Genomic DNA, 24,555 nt, shown 5'->3' on the forward strand with positions numbered 1-24,555 from the left:
CGCTTGAGGCAGGGTTCACCACCCGCAGCTCGCTCCGCAGTTTTCGGTTTTGCCGGCTCTGTAAGTGCCTTGGCTGAAATGCTTCTTAAGAGCTAGACCTTCACCTCTCTGGGCATCAGTTTCCTCTTTAATTAAATTGGCGGGCAGTGAGGGATGAAGATGAGGGATGACACGTGGTTTGTGAATTGTAACCCGCTGTGCCTAGATGAATTACCTTCTGCATCACAGGACTGTTTTGAGGCCTAAGTGAATCTATGTATATGAAACTGGTTTTTCGGCTGTAGGAAAGGAGAAATAATATTAGAGGTTTGTGTCTGCCACCAGGTACAGATTGTAACTACAGTCAGTGTGTTTTGCCTCTGTCAGAGGCATGGTGTTTATTGGGCACCTAAAACATGTTTCTTAAGGAAGCTGGGAAATACTTCTGGGGCACAAATTCCAATAACCTGGCCTTTCTCTCCTTGCCATAATGACAGGGTATAAGCAGAGTATAGCAAAGAGCCTTGAAGCCGCAGCACTGGGCACTGCGTGATTTTACAGGTGACAAGGGTCAAAGACACTTCATGGTACCCACGGGTCCCAACTTGGGCTAAACCAGCTGTCTCTGTGGAAAACTGCAAGTGTACTGTTTTTGCGCCACTGGTAGCTACAAATGGGAGTGACAGTCATTTGAGACAGTATGCAGTATGAAAAAGTGGCCATATGATTAGCATTTGTGAAGTTTATTTTTGCATCCCTGTCCCCCACAGCCTATTTTCAGAACATGTTAGGCTTTATTCCCTCCCCAGATTCTCAGCAAGCAGGGCCTGTGTGTTGCTTACCAAGAACCAGGTCTAACAGCCTAGTAGATGCTCCAAGTGGATTGAAGCAATGAATGTAGATGATTTTCCTCTTACCCTCTCCTTGATCTAGTTGATGGAAAAAGTTGTGTCTATTTGTCTAAAGAAATAAATGAGGGGAGAGCACACAGATTTCCTGATTTACAGCCCAGATTTCTTTCTTCTTTGTCACGTCGGTATTAGTACCATTTTGAATCTCAGTCTCTGAGCAGAAGCACAAGTAGGGTCTAGATGGGACCCGATTTCACCTTTGAGTTATGTCCGTTATTAAGGCTATGGATAATACTTGTTAAAGGAAGCAAAGTGAAAGCAAAGAGAGATGTGAACAGCAGAATGACATCTTTGTTGTTGTGTTTGCTCCCCCTACTGTCCAGTGGTAGAGGCTCTGATGTCTAAGCCACTGGATCTTCTGTTGGTACATAAAATCTTCTGTTGGTCCTCCAGAGGACCCATGCACCTCTTCAGACTTGCTGCCTTCCTTCCTTCCTTTCCTCTTTTTGACAAATATGTCTTTGGTATTCCTGAAATTGTACTAAATGCCCAGCATATATACATGAAATAGACATGGTGCCTGCTCTTCAGGGAGCTTGACCACCACCATAGGAAACAGACATAAACAGGACTGACAGTAATGAGCCTTTAAATTTCTTTTTTCTTAAATTGAAGTAAGTTGATTTAAAAATAAATAAATAAATTGAAGTAAGTTGACTTACATTGTTTCAGGTGTACATCAAGGTGATTCAGTTATATATATATGTATATATATACACACACACATACACACACATATAAATATTCTTTTTCAGATTATTTTCCATTATAGGTTATTACAAGGTATTGAGTATAGTTCCCTGTGCTATACAGTAGGTTCTTGCTGTTTATCTATTTTATATAGTAATGTGTATCTGTTAACTCCAAATTCCTGATTTATCCCTCCCTTCCTTTCCTGTTTGGTAACCATAAGTTTGTTTTCCATGTCTGTAGTCTAGTCCTGCTTTTTAAATAAGTTCATTTGTTCATACTGTTTTAGATTTCACATATAAGTGATGTCATGTGATACCCATCTTTAACTTACTTCATTTAGCTTTATAATTTCTGTGTCCATCTAGGTTTCTGCAAAGGGCATTATTTCATTCTTTTTATGGCTGATATTATTAATATATACCACATCTTTATCCATTCGTCTGTCAAAGGACATTAAGGTTGCTTCCATGTCTTGGTATTGTGAATTGTACTGCTATGAATATTGGGGTACATGTGTCTTTTCAAATTAGAGTTTTCATCTTTTCCGGATACCAGCCCTAAATTTCATGTAGTGAATTATACCTAATGAGGTACTTTCCCTCTCCATTGACTCTTCATAGCAACCACCTGCAGAAGTATCATTATCTCTGATGAGAAACAGTCTCAAAGAGGTTCAGGAATTCTTCAGTTCCCTAACCTTTAATTAAATAACTCACCGGGGGTGTGAAGCTAGGCTACACTTGTCAGAACATACACCAGGATTTGTCTTTTAGGTATGCTTGTCTGAATCCAGGCGCTTCAGTATAGTGAGGATGTAAGAAGGCAAACTACACAGAGAGTGATTGTGTGTATAAAATCACTTCCAGTTCTGCACACTGAGAACTGGAGTTCTGAAGGGACTAAAGGTAAAGAAGCAACTCAAGTCTTTAGCTTGAAATTAAAGAGATCATGACTCAGAATCAAGAATTACCTAGCAATGCCCTCTCTTTTGCCCTTCAGCAAACTGCTGCCCATGATGTACAACAGTCATATCCACTACAGCAAAATAGGAACACTTCTTGTTCCAGCTGCAAATTTTTATTTTCTATCATCCCCTCCCCCCATCTGGCTCTCTGAATAGAAACTATTTTCTTAACTACAGAAAAATCTGTTTTTTTTTTTCTCTTAGCCCCTAAAAAGGCTAGCAGCAGTTTCCACTTTAGGAATAAAAAGGCCAACCTAATAAACTCAGAGGTCTTATAGTATAAGAGAGCGCAAGGCTTCAAGGCAACCATAAAACAGGAGAAAGGAGCAATTAGCTGATTATTGATTGTTGAAAATCTGGCCTGCAAGAGGGAACTCCATCATGAATTTGGTAAAGCACTTAACCAAGCTTTTAGCACTGCAATAGTGCATATCTTTTAGTTTTATTTCTCTAGACTGAATTTTTAAAAAAAAGCTAATGTATATTGGGTCCTTAGGATTCCCTAGCGCTGTGTGAAGCACTTTACCCCCTTCTTTAATTTTGACACCAACCCTGTGATGCTGAAAGCTCAGCTTCTCTGCACACAGGTGCTGAATCAAATCTCAGAGTTTTGAGTGAAGTGGAAAAGGATAGCTTTATTAGTTTGCCAAGCAAAGGGGGCCACAGTGGGCTAATGCCCTCAAAGTTGTGTGTCTCCACTTGGAGAAGATAGTGAATTTTATAGTAATTGTTCAAAGAGGGCGTGATCAGTTTGTGGACATTCTTCTGATAGGTTCATGGTGATGCAAGTAGAAATTAGCATAATTAACCTTCAGGTCAACTAATCTGAGGTCTACATGCTTGTGGGCAGTATACCATCATTAACCATGTCAACTTCTCTCACCTGGAAGGGGTTTCAGTATCTGCAGAATAACTCAAAGATATTGTTGTGTGTATCCATTGATGGGGAAACAGGACCTTGCCCCAAGATTGCTCTTGAGTTTGCTTCTCCCTGGTCTCACATCCCCTCCCTTCCCTAGTTAACAACTGCTTGAATCTGCCTACCGGAACTCAGGGCAAGTGATGGAGGCTGAATGAAGGCTGTTTCCTACAATCAAAGCAATAGGGACACAAAGCCCTTGTGCCCAGGAGCCCCACAGGCCCTTTTTGGTATGACCCGTGAGGCATGTACCTGCATGCCTCTTTGAAAGATATTGAAACTGAGGTTTCAACTGAGCTACACAACAGACATTTCTTCTGTAATTCTAAAAATATTGCTATAAAAGTAGGGATAAAAAAACTTACCCTAGTGCTTCTCCTGCCTAAAGTTACAGTAAATAAACCATCGAGTCTTTCGTGTGACACATACAAAATAATTTCTGAAATTATTATTGAAGTGTAACATACAAACAGATTAAGTATACATACTACAATCCATTGAATTTTCACAAAAGCCATTGCAACCAGCATCCCCAAAGCCAGCCTTATGCCCTCTTCTTACGTGAAAGGGTAAGTACCATCCCAGCTTCTATGACTAGAATTTAATTTTGCCTGTTTTTAAACTTTATCCAAGTGAAGTCATAAACTGTGTGCTCTCTGGTTTCTGTCTGCTTTCACTGAATACTGTTTGTGGGATTTATTTAAGCAGTTGAATGTAAGAGACCAGTTGCTCTGTAGAATTCCACTGTGTGAGTGTACCACTATTTATTTGATCCAACTTTTTTTTTAACAACTTCACATGGCACTCAGGATCTTAGTTCCCCCAAGGGATCGAACTTGTGGCCCCACCAGTGACAGCACCAAGGCCTAACCCACTGGACTGCCAGGGAATTCCCTATCTATACAGTTATTGCTGGGCATTGGAGCAGTATTCCATTTCAGTGCATTTTGAATTAAGCTATTACAAAGTCTCAGTGAACAAAGTTTCTTCGTGAATATGTTCAAATAGATATATACCTAAGAATGGGGTAACTGGGTGACAACACTTTTTAAATTCTCCTGGACCAGGATGTTCACCATAATTGACACTGGCCTCAGCCCATGACATGGTTATATAATGTATGCATGGTTTATAACGTATTCATGTGCTCTGACGCAGGTGTTCATTTTATTCATGTTCTGTGAGATGGCAGCTTTCTTCCTTGGGCTTCTGCACAGTGTAGGGGAGGGGAGGTAGTCCTCAAACGTTATTACAGGTTTTTCTGGAGCAGAGCTAGTGGATTCAGCTGTCTTGTGCTGTGCCGTGCTTAGTCACTCAGTCGTGTCCGACTCTTTGCAACCCAATGGACTGTAGCCTGCCAGGCTCCTCTGTCCATGGGGATTTTCCAGGCAAGAATACTGGAGTGGGTTGTCATGCCCTCCTCCAGGGGATCTTCCCAACCCAGGGATCGAACCTACGTCTCCTGCATTGCAGGCTGATGCTTTACGGTCTGAGCCACCAGGGAAGCAGCTGTCTTGTTTCATCTAAGTCAGATGTTCTACATTAAAATTTTCCTACTGTTTTACACCTTGCTCTTGTGAAACTCCCATCTGGTCAGAGAACAAAACAGGTGACTCCCCAGAGCAATTGCACCTGCTGCCCCTCCCAGGGGGACAGACACCCAGGTTCAGAAGCATAGCTGCTGCAGACTGTGCTCCCACCAAGGATATTCTGGGAGTGGGAGCTCAGATAAGGAGCAGGGCAGACTGACTTTCTTACTCTCCCAATAAAGCCATTCAGTGATCTCAAAAATCTGTGGAAAATTCTTAAACAGATGGGAATACCAGACCACCTTACCTGCCTTCTGAGAAATCTGTATGCAAGTCAAGAAGCAACAGTTAGAACCAGATATGGAACAATGGATTGGTTCCAAATTGGGAAAGGAGTACATCAAGGCTGTATATTGTCACCTTGCTTGTTTAACTTATATGCAGAGCACATCATGCGAAATGCCGGGCTGGATGAAGCACAAGATGGAATCAAGATTGTTGGGAGAAAGAAGTAAAATAAAGTGAAAGTTGCTCAGTCATGTCCGACTCTTTGTGACCCCATGGTCTATACAGTCCATGGAATTCTCCAGGCCAGAATACTGAAGTGGGCAGCTTTTCCTTTCTCCAGGGGATCTTCCCAACCCAGGGATCGAACCTAGGTCTCCTGCATTGCAGGTTGATTCTTTACTAGCTGAGCTACAAGGTAAGCCCTCCCAGAGAGAGATCAATAAACTCAGATATGCAGATGATACCACCCTTACGGCAGAAAGCAAAGAACTGAAGAGCCTCTTTATGAGAGTGAAAAAACTGGCTTAAAACTCAGCATTCAAAAAACTTAAGATCATGGCATCCAGTCCCATCACTTCATGGCAAATAGATGGGGTAACAATGGAAACAGTGATAGACTTTATTTTTGGGGGCTCCAAAATCACTGCAGATGGTGACTGCAGCCATGAAATTAAAAGATGCTTGCTCCTTGGAAGACAAGTTACGACCAACCTAGACAGCATATTAAAAAGCAGAAACATTACTCTACCAACAAAGATCCATCTAGTCAAAGCTATGGTTCTTCTGGTAGATAGGATAGTTGGACTATAAAAGAAAGCTGACTGCTGAAGGATTGATGCTTTTGAACTGTGGTTTGGAGAAGACTTGAGAATCCCTTGGACTGAAAAGAGATCCAACCAGTCAATCCTATGGGAAGTTTGTTCTGAATATTCATTAGAAAGACATGCTCCAGCTGAAGCTCCAACACTTTGGCCACCTGATGTGAAGAACTGACTCATTGGAAAAGACCCTGATGCTGGGAAACTTTGAAGGCAGGAGAAGGGGACAACAGAGGATGAGATGGTTGGATGGCACCACCGACTCAATGGATGAGTTTGAGCAATCTCCGGGAATTGGTGATTGACAGTGAAGCCTGGCGTGCTGCAGTCCGTGGGATTGCAAAGAGTTGGACACGACTGAGCAACTGAACTGAAAATCATTCAATAGGTTTTTAATAAGTGTGCAAAACTGGGAACATACTTGTTTCCCAACAGATTGACCTCTGAAGGAAAGGATAGGTCATCCCCATCTCTGGAATCCCAACACTTAGCACAATGCTTGCATGCAACACAGGGCCAATAAATGTTAAAGTGCACATTCTGTTTGAAAGAATCTACCCTACTGAATTGGAGAAGGAAATGGCAGCCCACTCCAGTACTGTTGCCTGGAAAATCCCATGGACGGAGGAGCCTGGTAGGCTGCAGTCCATGGGGTCACAGAGTCGGAGGACACAACTGAGCGACTTCACTTTCACCCCACTGAATAGGTGGTCAAAAGTAGAGTCAGTTATCGAGAAACAAAATCTTGGGGACTTTCCTGGTGGCCCAGTGGTTAGGAATCTGCCTTCCAATGCAGAGGACACAGGTTCAGTCCCTGCTTGGGGAACTAAATCCCACATGCCACTGAGCGACTAAGCCTGCGCACCACAACAGGCTTAGAAAATAAGCAAAATCTTTCTCTGTGGCATTGAAATGACAACTTCTATGTTCATCAGTATGACTAAACAACTCCCATGCTATGGAATGTTCTATAGCAGTAAACAAGGTGAATCTGTACACTGGTATGGAAAATACACCATGATTTATTTTAACCAAAGAAGAAAAAAGCAAGTTGCAAACAAGCTAATTATATAACATTTTATCATTTAAAAAAGACAGCAGCTACATATTTCAAGAGGCATACATGTATGTAAATAGAGGAAAAGGCCTAGAATGTTACACATCTAATAACAGCAGATAACTCTAGAGATTGTGGATATTATCAAAGAGATTTAACTTTATCTGGCATATTAGAACTTTTTACAAGATTACATTTGTATATTATTTGTGTAATTAAACTGTATTAGTTTCAAGCGAATTTCTGTTTCTACCAATTTCTCTACTACCTGAAGACTGAATTACTCTAAAAAGGAAGGAAAATAGACCTCCTCTTGATACTGCCAGTAGGTTGATCGTCTAAGCATAGACACCAGACTCAAATCTGAACCCAGCTGGATCTGTTTACTTTAACCTTTGCTTTTCGTCGCTTTTAGTCACTAAAAGGATGCTGTCTGCAACTGTACATATATATAATGACCTGGCTAGGGGAACCTGCCCCCCTGCCTGAATGTTAAAGTGCCTTTATTCAGCTCCTAGGGATACACTCTGACCCTGCCCAACTGTGAATGGTTACAGAAAAGAAGAAATTAACACATCCTTTCCCTGATGCTTATTTTGCAGGATTTATGGCCTTTTTACTTTACTTCCACACCACCTCCTCCTCTCTGTTCCATAAAAGAAACTGACATCCAGACCCCAATCAGATGGTACTCTAGGGTGCAAGACTGCCATTTTCTTGGTTGCCAGGTTTTCCGAATAAAGTCTCTAGTCTTTGCCTCAACATTTTGTCGTCCAACTACTGGCTATTAGACAGAGTTTGGATTCTGTAACAGCCCTAAGCATTATTTAAAAATGTAGGAAAAGGACCAGATAAGATTTCCTTAACCAAGCCTGGGCTGTCATAGCCAGGGCCTTCACAAGAACCTTCTGTAAAGGGAGGCCAGGCAACGATTTCATGAGAGGAAGCAGTGATACCATATTTAAGAAAAGTGCGCTGATGTCAATAAAACTGGAAAAAGAAAGTGTGCTCTCTCAGGACCATGCAGATTTCTATGGGCTTGTGAAGTACAGAGAGGGGAGTTAAGAGCGCCAGAAACCTTTCCGAGGTGCTTTAATTCAGAAAGAAAGTGCACAGGCATAATGGAAGAGAAACAGGAGGTGGTGCATCTGTGCTTAACCAATTAACAGCCTCACAAAAGCGGCTTTTGTGTCAGGGAGTTGCAGTTCGGAATGTTCTTTCTCAAACTGGAGTAAAGAGTCCAGGCCAACTTCTGCCACTAATACAAGCGTTATCTCCGACTCATCAGCGAGCATCTCTCTTGGTGGCTTTAGTTTCCGCAAAGAAAGAAAGCGGGGGTTAAGGTGGACTAAGCAGTCGTTCTCTGATTTCCAGCCAAAGCCTAGGGCAGTTCAATACCGACCAGCAAGCTAGCACCTCTTCCGCGTGGTTGCCTCGGGGATGCAAGGATGCCTGCTCCTCGGACGGGGCTCCCAGATGACCAGAAGAGGCCCCAGTGTTGGACCACCCGTTTGCCGACTCGCTCCAGGCACCAGCCACTCCAGACCCGAGCAATCAGACCTTCAGCGCCGCGGCCGGAAAGGTCCCTCGAGCGCACCGGGATGGACGCTGGGCCGCGCGTGACGTGGACCAATCGGCGGCCGGGATCGGCGGTTTTCCTCCAACTGATTGACTGGCCTCTCCTTCGCCTTCGCGGCGGCGGCCGGAGACGGAGGAGGGGGTGGGCCTAGGACGTGGCCCAATGGGGACGCGCGCCGCGGCGGTGGGGGGCGGGGCCAGGCCCGCGGCGCAGGGCCGGGCGGCGGAGGCTCCAATGAGCGCACGCCGCGTCCGGGGCCGGCTGGTGCGCGAGACGCCGCTGAGAGGTTGGTGGCTAATGTAACAGTTTGCAAGCGGAGGGGAGTTGTGGAGGGCGCAGGTTTGGGGGGCGCGCTGCTGGCCTCGTGGGTTTGTTCGGAGCTGCGTTTGTCCCAGAGCTGGGGTCACGGGAGCGGAGGCAAGAGGTAACGGGGGTGGGGATGGTGATGGAAACCGGCCACCCCTTAGAGGAGGCAACGTGCTAGCTCCGGGGGCGGGTCAGTAGCGGGAGTGAGGGCCGCACGGACGCCGGTGCGCTTGGCCCCGCAGCTCGGTCTCCGGGGTGTTCTCATGCCTTAGAGGTGGGCTGGGACCCGTTTCCGGGAGTGGGAGCCGCCGTCTTTGGCAGGTGAGGCTTAGGTGAATTCGGAATACTAGCTGCCTTCTCGGCGCGGAACCTTATCGTTCCAGGCACAGCGGCTGTGTGTAGGCAGCGGGGCCGGGATGGGATGGAGAAGGGGAGCGGAACAACCCGAAGGGGTGCTGAGGCCGAGGCGTGCCCTTCTTCCATCCCTGCCTCGTCCAGCGTCACTATCTCAGTTCCCGTCCAGGCCCGGCCAGGCTTTCCGCGCCAGCGGGGGAGCTCCAGGTGTAGGGAGGTAGTCTAGTCCTGAGCGGGGATCCCTGGCGGTACCCCAGGTGTGTGACAGCAGGGACAGTGCTGGGGTGCGCCCGTAGAGCTGCCTGTGCAGTGGGCGGAAGGCCTTGGTCTCCGTCCTCCTGGCCTGTTACCATCGCTGTTTAGGGATGTGGCCAAAGGCTTGGATCCCCGGTGTTTCACCTGGGCCTTCCTGTGGCCACTTCTGAAGATGGTGAGAGTGCTTGGTTCTCATTAGAAGGGAGGGGAGGGGATGTAGCCTATCCTGCCCTGGATGAAGATGGAGTAAGTATGAATTTTAAAGCTTCTCTGTTCTGGATGAGGTTCTGCCTCCTTCACTCAGGGAATCCAGTTACAAGTCTTGTTTTTCTCCTCTCCTAAGGACACAATGGCAGCCACAGTCAGAAGGCAGAGGCCGAGGAGGCTAGCCTGTTGGGCCTTGATGACTGTGCTCTTGGCAGACCTGTTGGCATTGAGTGGTATGTGCCCCAGCAGAGGCGTCAAAAGAAATATGAATGAGTGAATGATGGATGATATGTGGCGGGCAGGGGTAATGAGGCTGGTGAATGGGAAACCTTTCGGCTCTTAGGTTGCCAGACCCAGACATTTTTGTTTGTCTGCTGCTGTCTTACCTTCTCCATGGAAAGCGGTATGCTTTGATTAGTGGGGCCTCAGGAAGGCAGGGAAAGAGGGGCTAATTGACAGATCTGTTTCCCCTTCAGACACACTGGCAGTGATGTCTGTGGACCTGGGCAGCGAGTCTATGAAGGTGGCCATCGTCAAACCTGGAGTACCCATGGAGATTGTCTTGAACAAGTGAGGGCGGCCCCAGGGTCGGGTGGGGAAAAGAGGGTCCGCACCCCAGGCCCAAGTGTGTTGTTGGTAGTGGCCTCAACAGACTTTGTGTCTGCATGATTGTGGGGTGTTGTATGTACGTGGGGGTGTTGAGGCTCCTGAGAACACACCGTGCCATAGGCACATGGCCCCAGTGTGTCTTTTCCTCAGGGAGTCCCGGAGGAAAACCCCAGTGACTGTGACCCTGAAAGAAAATGAACGATTCTTTGGCGACAGTGCGGCCAGCATGGTGAGCTCGCAGCCCACCCCTTCCCAGAAGCAGTGGGCAGGAGAGGCGATGGCAGACTCCAGAGTCTACTCCCTGATCGATCTCCAAGGTAGGTAGGTGATGGCAGGTTTGGGAGTCTTAACACTCTGTTCTTTCTTTACCTCTTCTCAGGCCATCAAGAACCCAAAAGCAACGCTGCGTTACTTCCAGCACCTCCTGGGGAAGCAGGAGAATAACCCCCATGTAGCCTTGTACAAAGCTCGTTTCCCCGAGCATGAGCTGGGCTTCGACCCGCAGAGGCAGACTGTGTACTTCCAAATCAGCCCGTGAGTGCCCTGCTGGGGAAGGTGGGCTCAGGGGGCCTGGTTAGATCCCTGTCAACATGTGTTCACCACTGTCCTTGTGTGGATGCTGGGCTTTCCTCTCTGCTAACTATCCCCCTCCCCCAGGCAGCTGCAGTTCTCGCCGGAGGAGGTCCTCAGCATGCTTCTCAACTACTCCCGGTCTCTGGCTGAAGATTTTGCAGGTGGGTGGCCAAGGTGGAGCCAGTGGCAGCCACGTTCCCTGGAGACTCAAATGAAGGCAGGTCTGAGTCCCCAGGAACACTTAGTAACATCTGATGACATTTTTGGTTGTCACAACTAGGGAGCTGCAGCCACTGTCATCTACCGAGTAGAAGCCAGGAGTGCTGCCCAACTTCCTAGGCTGCACACCTCTGCCCCCCAAAACAAAGAATTATCTGGCCCAGGGACTTTCCTGGTGGTTTAGTGGTTAAAACCCTGAGCATCCATTGCAGGGGACACAGATTCAATCCCTGGTTGGGGAATGAAGATCCCACATGCTATGTGGTGCGGCCGAGAAAAAAAAATACTATCTAGCCCAAAATGTCAGCTGTGCTGAGACTGAGAAACCCCCATCTAAGGTGTGGAGCTGGTGGGAACCCTGTTCTCTTGTCCCCTGTAGAGCAGCCCATCAAGGATGCAGTGATCACTGTGCCAGCCTTCTTCAATCAGGCTGAGCGCCGAGCCGTGCTGCAGGCTGCGCGAATGGCTGGCCTCAAGGTGCTGCAGCTCATCAATGACAACACCGCCACTGCCCTCAGCTACGGTGTCTTCCGCAGGAAAGATATCAACAGCACTGCCCAGGTGAGCCAGGGAGGAGCTGCCGACTGGCCTGGCCGGGTGGCTGAGTCTGATGATGGAAGCCACTTGGCTTGATTTACATCTTATTTGCACTCTGGCCCTTGACAAATGTGGCCACAGCCCCCTCTCAGCTCCTTTTGGAGCTGTTTGGCTTTCATTCAGTGCAGCCCTTTGGAGGCAGGCAGGCAGGCACCCTGGAGTTGTGTTCGGTTCTTGTGACAGTGGCCTTGATGTCTCTGCAGAACATCATGTTCTATGACATGGGCTCAGGCAGCACTGTGTGCACCATCGTGACCTACCAGACAGTGAAGACTAAGGATGCGGGGATGCAGCCACAGCTGCAGATCCGGGGCGTGGGGTAAGTGGGTACTGCGAGGCGGGCTGCTTGCTGAGCTACCCTTGGGTCCGGGTTTCTTCTTGGAGGGTCAGCTGCCTCACTTTCCTGCTCCCTGCAGGAGAGCTCTCCTGGCTAAAGCATCAACCTTTGTAGGATACGTCTCCCAAGGAGCACGAGGTAGATGGAGATACGGAGAGACAGTTTGGGAAGGTTGAGGGCAATGAATGTCCCAAGCTGCTTCTGAGGAAACCCATCAGGCCATAGGCCCTATGAGGAGTGTGAGCTTCAACTATGTCTTTGTTCTTGGCATCTTTGGTTTCCTTATTGCTGATGTGATGTTATTTCATGAACCCATTGTTTACTGTCCACCTTTTCTGCTTCCACATGAGTCTGAACTGCTGCCGCCTCTCACCTGCAGAAGAGCAGATCTCACTGCTGCCGGTGTGGCCTCCCTCCAGTTCTTTTTCCACATTTCAGCCAGAGGGTTCTTTTCAAACCTGTCTGTATCTCATTTCTTTAGAAACCCTTCAGTGGCTCTGCACCTTTGTCTTGGTTTATAAAGGCACCTGTATGTGCCCTGACAACTCCAGCTTGGCTCTGACCCTGAGCTCCAGCCGTCTTTGCCCTCCATTGAACTTACACACTCTTGTTCTCTCACACCTCACCCTCTGCCTAGAATGTTCTTTCCTCTCTTCTTCACCTCGTTAACTCCAACTCACCTTCAAGTTTCAGCTCCAGGATCACTTCTTCACCGAACTTTCCCAAACATCTCTAAATAGCTGAAATTTCCCTTATGTATGTTCTAGTAGCATCATCTGTCTCTCTGTTATAACACAGAGGATTGCTAAAATTTCACAGTGTGGTTGATGGCTGAAATTATAAACTGTTTGATAGCAGGGAGCCTGTCTTTTATTTTCCTTCTTACAGTTGTATTTCCAGAGACAAATACCTAATTTGATGCATAGTAGTTGCAGTTGAATAAATGGCCAGATGGACTGTCACTGAGAGGTGTTAGCTGTGTGGGTGAGAGCCAGGTTCCTGTGTGGATGAAGGGACCCCGTGTGTTCCTCACACTTGTCCTTCTTCCCTTTCCTGCACAGGTTTGACCGTACCCTGGGGGGCCTGGAGATGGAGCTCCGCCTGCGTGAGCACCTGGCCGGGCTTTTCAACGAGCAGCGCAAGGGTCAGAGAGCAAAGGACGTGCGAGAGAACCCTCGTGCCATGGCCAAGCTGCTGCGTGAGGCCAATCGACTGAAGACCGTTCTGAGCGCCAATGCCGACCACGTGGCCCAGGTGCTCACACGTGGCTGTTTGAGGGCAAAGATTCCTTGCCCCCCACCCCCAGAGGGTGGAGGACCCTGCCACCCTGAGCTCAATTTCGGGGTGGCCCTTCCCTTGTTACCGTGCTTCCTGCCTGCGTCCCAGCATCCTGTTCCCTTGGTGTCTCACCCACCCACCCAGAGAGCAGGACCCGGGTGAGTGCTCTGACCTTCCTGTTCCTTTCCCAGATCGAGGGCCTGATGGATGATGTGGATTTCAAGGCAAAGGTGACTCGAGCCGAGTTTGAAGAGTTGTGTGCAGACTTGTTTGAGCGGGTCCCTGGGCCCGTGCAGCAAGCGCTGCAGAGTGCAGAGATGAAACTGGTGAGGCAGGGTCATCGAGGTGGGCGTGACGGGGAGACAGATGGGATGGAAAGTGAAGAGGTGGCAGGGAGGAGGGAAGAAGTCAGAGAAGAGTCTGCTGAGGAGGAGGGTGACCTCGGAATTGACCCATCCTCCACTTTCTCCCCCTGCAGGATGAGATTGAGCAGGTGATCCTGGTGGGCGGGGCCACTCGCGTCCCCAAAGTGCAGGAAGTGCTGCTGAAGGCTGTGGGCAAGTGAGTGTGGGGCCTGAGCAGCAGGAGGGCTGAGGGGAGGCGGGCCAGGCCAGGCTGCAGATGGATGGTCCTGAGCCTTGGAACGTTCACAGGGAAGAGCTGGGGAAGAACATCAATGCCGATGAAGCCGCTGCCATGGGGGCTGTGTACCAGGCAGCCGCGCTCAGCAAAGCCTTCAAGGTGAAGCCTTTTGTCGTCCGGGATGCGGTGATCTACCCCATCCTGGTGAGTAAGCCTGTGTGCTGGCGTGGAAGGCTTCCCATACCTCTCCCAGGGCCATCTCGAGCCTGTCCCTCTGTCTTCCTGCCATCGGCATTCCCCATCCCAGACCCTGCTCTGCTTCTCCACTGGGCCTCCCCTCTCCTGCCATGTAGGTGGAGTTCACGAGGGAGGTGGAGGAGGAGACTGGGGTCCGCAGCCTGAAGCACAATAAGCGCGTCCTCTTCTCTCGCATGGGACCCTACCCTCAGCGCAAAGTCATCACCTTTAACCGCTACAGCCATGACTTCAACTTCCACATCAACTACGGTGACCTGGGCTTCCTGGGGCCTGAGGATCTTCGGTGAGGGGGTGGGGCCAGATGGGGACTCGGGGGAGGGAGGGGTGGGGTCTGCGAGTGACACCAGGGAAGCAGCCTGTGGGCTTGGGCTTGGGTTTGGGCTGAGCTTCTCCTCTGGGGGTGCTTCCATCCTGAAGGTGTCCTGGGGGAGGGCCCCTTGTCTCATACCCGGAGGCTATGTAGGCTAGAGCTTGGAGGCAGGCTTGTGGGGGCCTCCCCTGAACGGCTTTCTGCCTTTTTTTTTTTTTTTCCCTGAATGGCTTTCTCCTCCCCACCCAGGATATTTGGCTCCCAGAATCTGACCACAGTGAAGCTAAAAGGTGTGGGCGAGAGCTTCAAGAAGTATCCCGACTACGAGTCTAAGGGCATCAAGGCTCACTTCAACCTGGACGAGAGCGGCGTGCTCAGCCTGGACAGGGTGAGAGCAGGAGGCCCCATGTGCCAGGCGGGGCCCAGGTGCTACCAGCCGCTTCCACAGCGGCTCCTTGTATTATTCAAACATGGTCAATAAAATAGGTTTGGGAGTTGGATAAATCTTGAGCTAAACAAGGGATCTGGTGTGGGCCATCTCAGGCCTGTGAGTGCTCATGGACGTTGTAATTTTCAGGGTCTAGGATGGCTGAGAAACCTGCTTATTAACAACAGTTCACGGGATTTGTATCTTTTAGAACATACTGTGGGCAACCATGGCCTATTCTGTCGAGTGGAGGAGTGTGAGGGTGAGGAGGGGGAAGCTCCAGTCTCCTCCTCAGAGGGCTTGTAATCAACTGGGGTGGAGGAGACTCCATCCAGGAGCCCTTGGAGGAGGCAGGGGAGAGGACAGGCTAGCACAGCTGGAAGTCACATGGTTGTGCCTCAACAGGAACCCGCCAGGCAGGATGTTTGTGGAGAAAAGGTGGGTTAGCATGTGCTTGTCTTCACCTCGGATCCCTGTTTTCAGGTGGAGTCTGTGTTTGAGACGCTGGTGGAGGACAGCCCAGAAGAGGAATCTACTCTGACCAGTAAGATGAGCAAGTGCACGTGTGCGAGAGAGTGTCCTTGTGTGCCTTCCAGGGAGGTGGGCAAGCCTTGCCCTTAGGGTTGGGGGTGGAGTCACTTCTGTGGTGCTTCTTAAGTCTTTGGGTTTTCCTCTTTCTAGAACTTGGCAACACCATCTCCAGCCTGTTTGGAGGTGGCAGCACACCAGATACTAAAGAAAATGGTACTGACACAGTCCAGGTAAGGCCAGGATGGAGTCAGGGGAGCACAGAGGACGGTGCATGGGACCAGGCGGCAGCAGCAGAGGCTGGGGGTTGGGTGTCGACCCCAGCTTCTCAGGAAGTGATAGGCCCCGCCTCCTCTTAGCCTGTGGAGAAGGGTGTGGCAACCCACTCTAGTGTTCTTGCCTGAAGAACTCCATGGACAGAGGAGCCTGGTTTCTACAGTCCATGGGGTCGCAAAGAGTTGGACACGACTGAGACTTTCTTTCTTTCTTTCCTCTTAGCCCAAGCTGGGTTCACCACACCCTTCTCTGGACTCTGAGCCATCCCAAGGCTCACCGTCACCTTCAGACACTTTTCCTCTTTCCAGCTAGACCGCCTCAGTCCAGACGCCCATTGCCCATTTCCACACAGTGGTCCTCTGTCTTCCCCAAGCTGTGCCATAGGCAGTGAGCCCTTCAAAGCAGAGCCAGTCCTGCTCCACGGGCCCTGCTGATGACTCCTCAGAGGGTGTGTCTGCTTGTTTCCAGGAGGAGGAGGAAGGGCCTGTTGAGGGGAGCAAGGACGAGCCTGGAGAGCAAGCGGAGCTCAAGGAGGAAGCTGAGGCCCCAGCGGAGGACACCTCTTCGCCCCCACCCCCTGAGGCTAAGGGGGCTGCAGCACCTGAGGGAGAAAAGGCCACAGAGAAAGATGGCGGGGACAAGCCCGAGGCCCAGGTGAGCTCTCGGAAGAGTGAAGTTGGCCTGGACCCTGAGGCTGATGGGACAGGCGCCTGCCTTGCTTCTGTCCCTAGAGCCATCCCCACCTGTGGAGGTCAGGAGGGCTGATGCTTTCCCTGACAGCCTCGTCTCTTCCCCACAGAAGCCAAGTGAGAAAGGGGAGGCGGGGTCTGAGGGTGCCCCTCCAGCCCCGGAGGAAGAAAAGAAGCAGAAACCAGCCCGGAAGCAGAGGATGGTGGAGGAGATCGGGGTGGAGCTGGTCATCCTGGACCTGCCTGACTTGCCTGAGGACCAGCTGGCCCGCTCAGCCCAGAAGTGAGTAAAGGCTGTGAGCGTGCGGAGGGTGGGCACAGGGTGTGGAGTGGCACCCCTCACACCTGCTGCCCCTCGGCCACAGACTCCAGGACCTGACACTCCGGGACCTGCAGAAGCAGGAACGGGAGAAAGCAGCCAACAGTTTGGAAGCCTTCATCTTTGAGACCCAGGTGGGTGGGCTGGGACACAGGCCTGCCTCAGGACAAGGGACGGAGTTGGGGAGGAGGGTCCTGCCCCAAGAGCCTTGCCCCAAGGGCCTGCTGCACGCTTGAGCTCTGGTGCACCTCCCCAGGACAAGCTGTACCAGCCCGAGTACCAGGAAGTGTCAACCGAGGAGCAGCGTGAGGACATCTCTGGGAAGCTCAGTGCCACGTCCACTTGGCTGGAGGATGAGGGCTTTGGGGCCACCACAGCGGTGAGAGGGCTCCCAGGACGTGGTGGGCAGGATGGGGAAAGGGAAGAGAGCTGGAGTGTGAGGTCATAGAGAAGGATGCAGGGCTGTCGTCCCCTAACCCCTCTGCCCTCTCCCACCCCCACGTCTGTCAGATGTTGAAGGAGAAGCTGGCTGAGCTACGGAAGCTGTGCCATGGGCTGTTTTTTCGAGTGGAAGAGCGCAAGAAGTGGCCCGAACGGCTGTCTGCCCTGGATAATCTCCTCAATCATTCCAGCATGTTCCTCAAGTGAGCGGCCTCTTTGCTCTTCTTCCCCACTCAGTCCCACCCCGTCCCTCCTGGGCTGACTGTCTCCTCTCTGACTGCAGGGGGGCCCGGCTCATCCCAGAGATGGACCAGATCTTCACTGAAGTGGAGATGACAACGTTAGAGAAAATCATCAACGAGACCTGGGTAATCCCCATATAAATACTTAATTGGAGGCTTACCTGGCAAGGTGGGCCGTCCTTGGCAGTGGGGGAGATGCAGAGAAATGGAGACTCAGCAGTCGTTGCCTTCTCACTTGGCAGCTCATTGGAAAGGCAAAAGATGGCTGCATTTGAGATCACGTCTGATCAGTCCCAGACCAGGTCATAGGCATGAGTCGTCGATTAGAGGGGTAGTGGAGCCCATCCCCGCGGGGTCAGAGAGAGCTGCTCTGAGGAGCTGGGCCTTGAACTGCATGCAGAAATTGGGGCAGGGTTTGGGGAGGTGAGAATGACTTGTCGTGAGATTGAGAAGCTGTTCTGGATGTGGGGGCTGTTTGTTTAACCAGAGCACCGAAGTGGTTGAAATAAGGAGGAAAATAAGAGGTTCAACTGTGGTTAGTCCATAGAAATAGGATGGAAGCCAGAAATAGGCAGTTTGGCAGTCCCTTGTGGAGAGCCTCAGAGGCCATCCTGAGGTATCTGTTTGCTTCTGGGGCTGACAGTGACGGGCAGTGATTTGAGGTCTGAGGGAAAGAGCCAGAGGTTGGTAGGGGTGTGTTTCGTCTGGGACAGAGGCATCTGCTGGCTCTGAGCCTGTCCTGACCTTGCCCACAGGCCTGGAAGAATGCAACCGTGGCCGAGCAGGCCAAGCTTTCCGCCACAGAGAAGCCCGTGTTGCTCTCGAAAGACATCGAGGCCAAGATGGCGGCCCTGGACCGCGAGGTGCAGTATCTGCTCAATAAGGCCAAGTTCGCCAAGCCCCGTCCCCGGCCCCGGGACAAGAACGGGACCCGGGCAGAGGCTCCCCTCAATGCCAGTGCCAGTGACCAGAGTGAGAAGGTCATCCCTCCCCCAGGTGAGGCCAGGGGACTGGTTCAGGCATCACTGGGCAGGAGGAAGCATTCCCTTCCCTCCGGGGACTACCTTTTCCTCCTGGTTTCCCTCCAGGCCAGACTGAAGACACGAAGCCCATCCCAGAACCTGAGAAAGAGACTGGTGAGCTGGGGAAGCGGATGGGGAACATGGACATCACTTAGCCCGAGGGGTCAGCAGACTAGCAGGACAGCCTCTCTCTGGACAGCCCTGGAGCTTTGAATAGCCTTTATATCTTGTAGATGGTTATTTCCAAAAACAGAATAGACCCAAGTGTGGCCCACAGATCCTAAAATACTGACATTCACTGTCTGGCTCTTGCCGGAAAAAGTTTGCCAACCCCTGCGTTAGCCTCTTCCTCCTTCTTGCAGACACTAACCTGTTCTTTCCGCAAAGCAGGACCTGAAGCAGCAGACTCTGAGCCTCTGGAGTTAGGGGGTCCCGCAGCAGGTGAGGGTGGATGTGGCGGGCTGTGCTGGGGGGCAGTGCCTGCCCTGAGCTGGGCCTGTTCTCTCCGTCTCACCTCCCTCCATCCTTTGCTCTCTTCCCCCAATTCCTCCCAGAATCCGAACAGAAGGAACACCCGGAACAGCCGACAGGACAGAAGGGAACTTTGAAGAATGATGAACTATAACCTCCCAGTTCCCCACTCATCCCTGCCCCCTTCTCTCACCACCTCTATTTATTAAACACCAAGGACTAGGGGAGGGTTGGTTCCCCGTCACCCCAGAGGCTTCAGTTCCTCTTCTCTCACCTGCGACTGGAGGTGCGGAGAAGGGGATGGAAGGGATGGCTTACTGGTTCCTTCTGGAATAGTTCTGTGGTTCAAATCGAAATCGTTCTGTTCCCCAGCCCCACCCACTGGTTCCCTACCCATCCAGGTCCTAGTTTGGGAAAAATCACTATTATGTCTTAATTCTTCGCCTGCGGGTAGGTGAGAGCGTGGCCATCAGTGGTTGGCTGACAGGCCTGCTAGTGGGAAGGGTGTCCTGGGTGGTTAGAGGGTCTCCAGGCTTTTCTGGTTGTCCTTCCCTCCCTTTTCCACCACGAGATCTATGCCATACAGGCCAGTGTCTGAAGAACCTTGCTTTCCCGGTTTGGTTTCTGAGCTCCTGTCTGTACTTTTGCCTCTTCCAAGGTTTTTTCCCCTAAAAATCCCCATTCCCATGCCTCCCCACTGTGGGTCTCCTTGCCTTCCTCTTGGAAGTTGGACAGTCCTCTGCCTCTTGGCCAGAGCCTGTCCATCTGGACTGCCTAGTCACTCGAGATCGACCCCGACCCACACGTACAACCCCAGTGGCCAGAGTAGGCAGGGAGAAAGTGAAGAAGAGAATCCAGCCGCCTCTCAAGGGAGTGAGATGTGTAAGAGCACTGTAGCTCCCCAGCCTGTGGACTCTGGGCCAGGAAGGGCGTGTGAGTGGCTGGCGCAGGGTGCCAGCACTCTGCAAGCGGCTGTTGGAATCTGCATCTTCCGGTAGCCTGGTACTCCATGGCCCTCGGACTTCTGCCCCCCTTCTCTCCCTGTTGTTCTGCCCTCTCAGAGCCTTTCCCTCACCCCCTGGCCCCCTGGGCTGACCAAAATGTGCTTTCTACTGTGAGCCCCTTGTCCCAAGACCCTGGGGGCAGGAGAGAATGTGGCATGAATGTAGAACTGCCGTCTCGCTCTCTTGAAGGCAGGCCTTGTGGGCAAAGGAAGAGGGTACAGGCTGGCCTTTTCTGTAGTACATTGGTCTGCTGGGATGGGGGCCCTTTACCCACCACATGGATGTCGGGCAGCCCACCCGCCAGGGTCCCATCTGTAGCAGGAGCCAGGGCTGCCACCCCCACTCCCAGGGCATGGGGGAGCCTGGTTGTATCTGTCTCGTCTTTTTTTTCTTTTTCTCTCTTTTTTTTTTTGCCACATTGGCAGAAATGTGCCCTAAGGGTTCTATCCTGTCCTTTATGTTTGAATTGTTTCACTAGCAGTTGAGGCTGGTTGGACAGATTTGAGTCAAATTGTACTTTGCTCCATTGTTAATTGAGAAACTGTTTCAATAAAATATTCTTTTCTACAGTTTTTGTGCCGTGATTTTTTTTTTTTTTAATGTGTTTATTTCTAGGACTTCCTGGTAGTCCAGTGGTTAAGATTCTGTGCTTCGCGCGCTGGGGGCATGGGTTCAGTGCCTAGTTGGGCAAGTTCCACATGCCACATGGAATGGCCAGAAGATAATATACATATAAATAATGCATGTTTATTATGACAAATTTAGAAGGTAAAAATTTGAATAACAAAATTACCTATAATACTACCACCAAAACATTGTTAACATTTTTGAGCTTAGTTGAGATTCATGCATGTAATTTTTCTTCATGAAAACAAAATTGTTTTATTTTTCCTCTGACATCATTTGGACCAGGTATTTTTAGATAATATTTGAAGTATTTTTAGATAATAACCATTTTTAAGGTAACAGTCTCATTTTACAAATAAGAAATAGCAGCAGTTCAAAGAGGTTGAAAGGTCCAAGGAATCAGAGGTATTGAGAGGCTCAGCTAAGTTTGAATGTAATGCTGACCCTATAACCCTTCTCTTGTTATCCTGACAGGAATGTGTTGCTACAGCTTCATCATATGTAGAACACTTGATTTGGTGGTTCATTGGTTGTGATGAAGCCATGTTTCACCAAAGGAAAGTCACTGTAGTCAATCATTTACGTGTCTAAGCAGTTGAATAAGAAATGACCATGAAGATTGTGTTTTTCTATAAAGCTTAAACAAGTTGGACAAGTTTTGAGCCTGAACCTTTTTTTTTTTCCCCAACAGACTTTTTAAGGGCAGTTAGGTTCACAGCAAAATTAAGCAGAAAGTACACAGAGTTCCCATATACCCTCTGGCCCCATACATGCACAGCCAACCCCAGTATCAACATCCCACACCAGAGCAGGTGGTTTGTTACGCTCTATGAACTATTATAATAACTATTACTATCTGTGATCTATCACATTGCATCATTGCATATAGAGTACTCACCATCCTAAAAATCCTCTGTGCCCTCCCTCCCTTTTATAACTCCTGGCAACCACAGATCTTTTTACTGTTTCCATAGTTTTGCCCTTTCCAAAATGTCATGTTGTTGGGATTCCTACAGTATGTAGTGTTGTTTTCAGGTTGGTTCCTTTCACTTAGTAATATGCATTAAGGTTCCTCATTGTGTTTTAGTGGCTTGACAGTGTCTTTTTAGCACTGACTAGTATCGCGTTGTCCAGATGTATCATAATTTAAACATTCACCTACTAACTGACATCTGGGTTGCTTTTTCAAATTTTGGCAATTATGAATAAAGCTGCTTTAAACATCTGTGTTCAGGTTTTAAGTTTTCCATTCATTTGAGTATGTAATTATGTATATATTTAAAGTTAACATCGTAACCATGTTATTAGCAATTTGTAATATATTCTTAGTTTTTAAATAATTCTATTGACTTATTTTTGGCTGCACTGGGTTTTAGTTGCTCTGTGTGGACTTTCTCTAGTTGCAGTGTGCAAGCTTCCCATTGTGGTGGCTTCTCTTGTGGAGCACAGGCTCTAGGTACATGAGTTTCAGTAGTTGCTATACGTGGGTTCCGTAGTTGTGGCAAATAGGCTTAGTTGCTCTGCGGCATGTGAAATCTTGGACCAGGGATGAAACGTGTCCCTCTCGTTGGCAGGTGGATTCTTATCCTCTGTGCCACCAGGCAAGTCCAGTTCTCAGTTTTTAAACAGCCATTTTTCTACAGGGTTGATTTTTTCCCTCTAGTTTCCATCATCAGGTGGGCATCAATAACAACTTTCCAGTCCACTGACTAGATATACTATGGTTTATGTAATCTTATCCTCTATTATTGCACACCTAGAGTGTTTCTGCTTTTCAGGATTATAGACAACAGGATCCAGACATAAGGTTGTATTCATGATCTCTTAGGTTACGTTAAAAAGGCAGGAATATTTAAGGCAACGGTTATCAGGAGTTGGGCCAGGGGCAGTTGGTAATGTCTGAAGGTACTTTGGGCTATTGTAACTGGGGAGAGGAGCAAGGATTTCTAATGAAAAGATGTCAAGGATGCTGCTAAAACATCCTGCAATGCACAGAACAGCCCCCCACTACAAAGAATTATCCAGCCCTGGGGAATTCTCTGGTGGTCCAGTGGTAAAGAATCCACCATGCAATGCAGGGGACACATCCCTGTAAGGGAACTAAAATCTCACAGACCTCAGAGCAACTAAGCCTGTACACCGCAGGTACAGAGTCCGTGCCCTTCGTGGAAAGACCTCAAGTGCTGAAACTAAGACCAGATGCAGCCAAATAAATAGAAAAGAAAGAATTACCCAGCCCCAAAAGTCAATAGGGTCTTCCCAGGTAGCTCAGTGGTAAAGCATCAGCTTGCCAATGCAGAAGACGCAGCTTCAATCCCTGGGTTGGGAAGATTCCCTGCAGGAGAAAATGGCAATCCACTCCAGTATTCTTGCCTGGAGAATCCCATGGACCAAGGAACCTAGTGGGCTATAGTCTGTGGGTTCCCAAAAAGTGAGACGTGACTGAGCGCACATGCGTGCAAATGTCAATAGTGCTGCATTGAGCAGCCCTGATAGTCCCATAGTATTTTCTTTCAATTCTTTGCTAATGTGTGTGGGAGGCAGCACTGTTCACTGATTAAGAAAATGGGTTCTTGGAACTGGGCTCCTGGCTATTCCTGAGACAAATCTTTTGGCTAGGGTATTTCTCACCTTTTTAAAGGAAGATGAGACCCAAGCTTGAATGATTTCTAGAAACCAACACTGCATTCAGTTCAGTTCAGTCCAGTTGCTCAGTCGTGTCTGACTCTTTGCGACCCCAGGAACCACAGCACGCCAGGCCTCCCTGTCCATAACCAACTCCCGGAGTCCACCCAGACCCATGTTCGAGTCGATGATGCCATCCAACCATCTCATCCTCTGTCATCCCCTTCTCCTCCTGCCCTCAATCTTTCCCAGAATCAGGGTCTTTTCTAATGAGTCAGCTCTTCACATCAGGTGGCCAAAGTATTGGAGTTTCAGCCTCAACATCAGTCCTTCCAATGAACACCCAGGACTGGTCTCCTTTAGAATGGACTGGTTGGATTTCCTTGCAGTCCAGGGACTCTCAAGAGTCTTCTCCAACACCATAGTTCAAAAGCATCAATTCTTCGGCCCTCAGCTTTCTTCACAGTCCAACTCTCACACCCATACACGACCACTGGAAAAACCATAGCCTTGACTAGACGGACCCTTGTTGGCAAAGTAATGTCCCTGCTTCTTAACATGCTGTCTAGGTTGGTCATAACTTTCCTTCCAAGGAGTAAGCTTCATTTAATTTCATTCCTGCAATCGCCATCTGCAGTGATTTTGGAGCCCAGAAAAATAAAGTCAGCCACTGTTTCCAGTTTCCCCATGTATCTGCCATGAAGTGATGGGGCCGGATGCCATGATCTTAGTTTTCTGAATGTTGAGCTTTAAGCCAACTTTTTCACTCTCCTCTTTCACTTTCATCAAGAAGCTCTTTAGCTCCTCTTCACTTTCTGCCATAAGGGTGGTGTCATCTGCATATCTGAGGTTATTGACATTTCTCCAGGCAATCTTGATTCCAGCTTGTGCTTCTTCCAGCCCAGCGTTTCTCATGATGTACTCTGCATATAAGCTAAATAATCAGGGTGACGGTATACAGTCTTGACATACTCCTTTCCCTATTTGGAACCAGTCTGTTGTTCCACGTTCAGTTCTAACAGTTGCTTCCTGACCTGCATATAGGTTTCTCAAGAGGCAGGTCAGGTGGTCTGGTATTTCCATCTCTTCCAGAATTTTCCAGTTTATTGTGATTCACATAGTCAAAGGCTTTGGCATAGTCAATAAAGCAGAAATAGATGTTTTTCTGGAACTCTGTTGCTTTTTCCATGATCCAGTGGATGTTGGCAATTTGATCTCTGGTTCCTCTGCCTTTTCTAAATCCATCAGGAAGTTCACGATTC

The 24,555-nt window shown here is 49.2% G+C and overlaps 1 protein-coding gene across 5 annotated transcripts; it reads left to right on the forward strand.

The window, feature by feature from the left end:
- Positions 42-20,610, forward strand: HYOU1 (hypoxia up-regulated 1). 5 transcript variants are annotated; one of them, XM_013969493.2, is made up of 26 exons: positions 42-60; positions 9,996-10,092; positions 10,336-10,429; positions 10,619-10,697; positions 10,848-11,002; positions 11,126-11,202; positions 11,640-11,821; positions 12,061-12,176; positions 13,256-13,448; positions 13,664-13,798; positions 13,951-14,033; positions 14,126-14,258; positions 14,408-14,595; positions 14,872-15,010; positions 15,533-15,593; positions 15,731-15,810; positions 16,322-16,507; positions 16,653-16,825; positions 16,908-16,995; positions 17,118-17,240; positions 17,372-17,505; positions 17,586-17,670; positions 18,300-18,540; positions 18,633-18,680; positions 18,954-19,007; positions 19,121-20,610. In XM_013969493.2, exons 2-26 carry the CDS (start codon positions 10,002-10,004, stop codon positions 19,189-19,191), a joined length of 3,009 nt encoding a protein of 1,002 aa, XP_013824947.2. In that variant the 5' UTR covers positions 42-60; positions 9,996-10,001; the 3' UTR covers positions 19,192-20,610. The 5 variants fall into 5 exon arrangements, with proteins under 5 accessions (XP_013824947.2, XP_017915176.1, XP_017915175.1 ...); XM_018059687.1 differs by lacking the exon at positions 42-60 and adding an exon at positions 8,932-9,023; XM_018059686.1 differs by lacking the exon at positions 42-60 and adding an exon at positions 9,030-9,161.

This window comes from Capra hircus, chromosome 15 (genome assembly GCF_001704415.2).
Source record: "Capra hircus breed San Clemente chromosome 15, ASM170441v1, whole genome shotgun sequence".
Classification (NCBI taxonomy): domain Eukaryota; kingdom Metazoa; phylum Chordata; class Mammalia; order Artiodactyla; family Bovidae; genus Capra; species Capra hircus.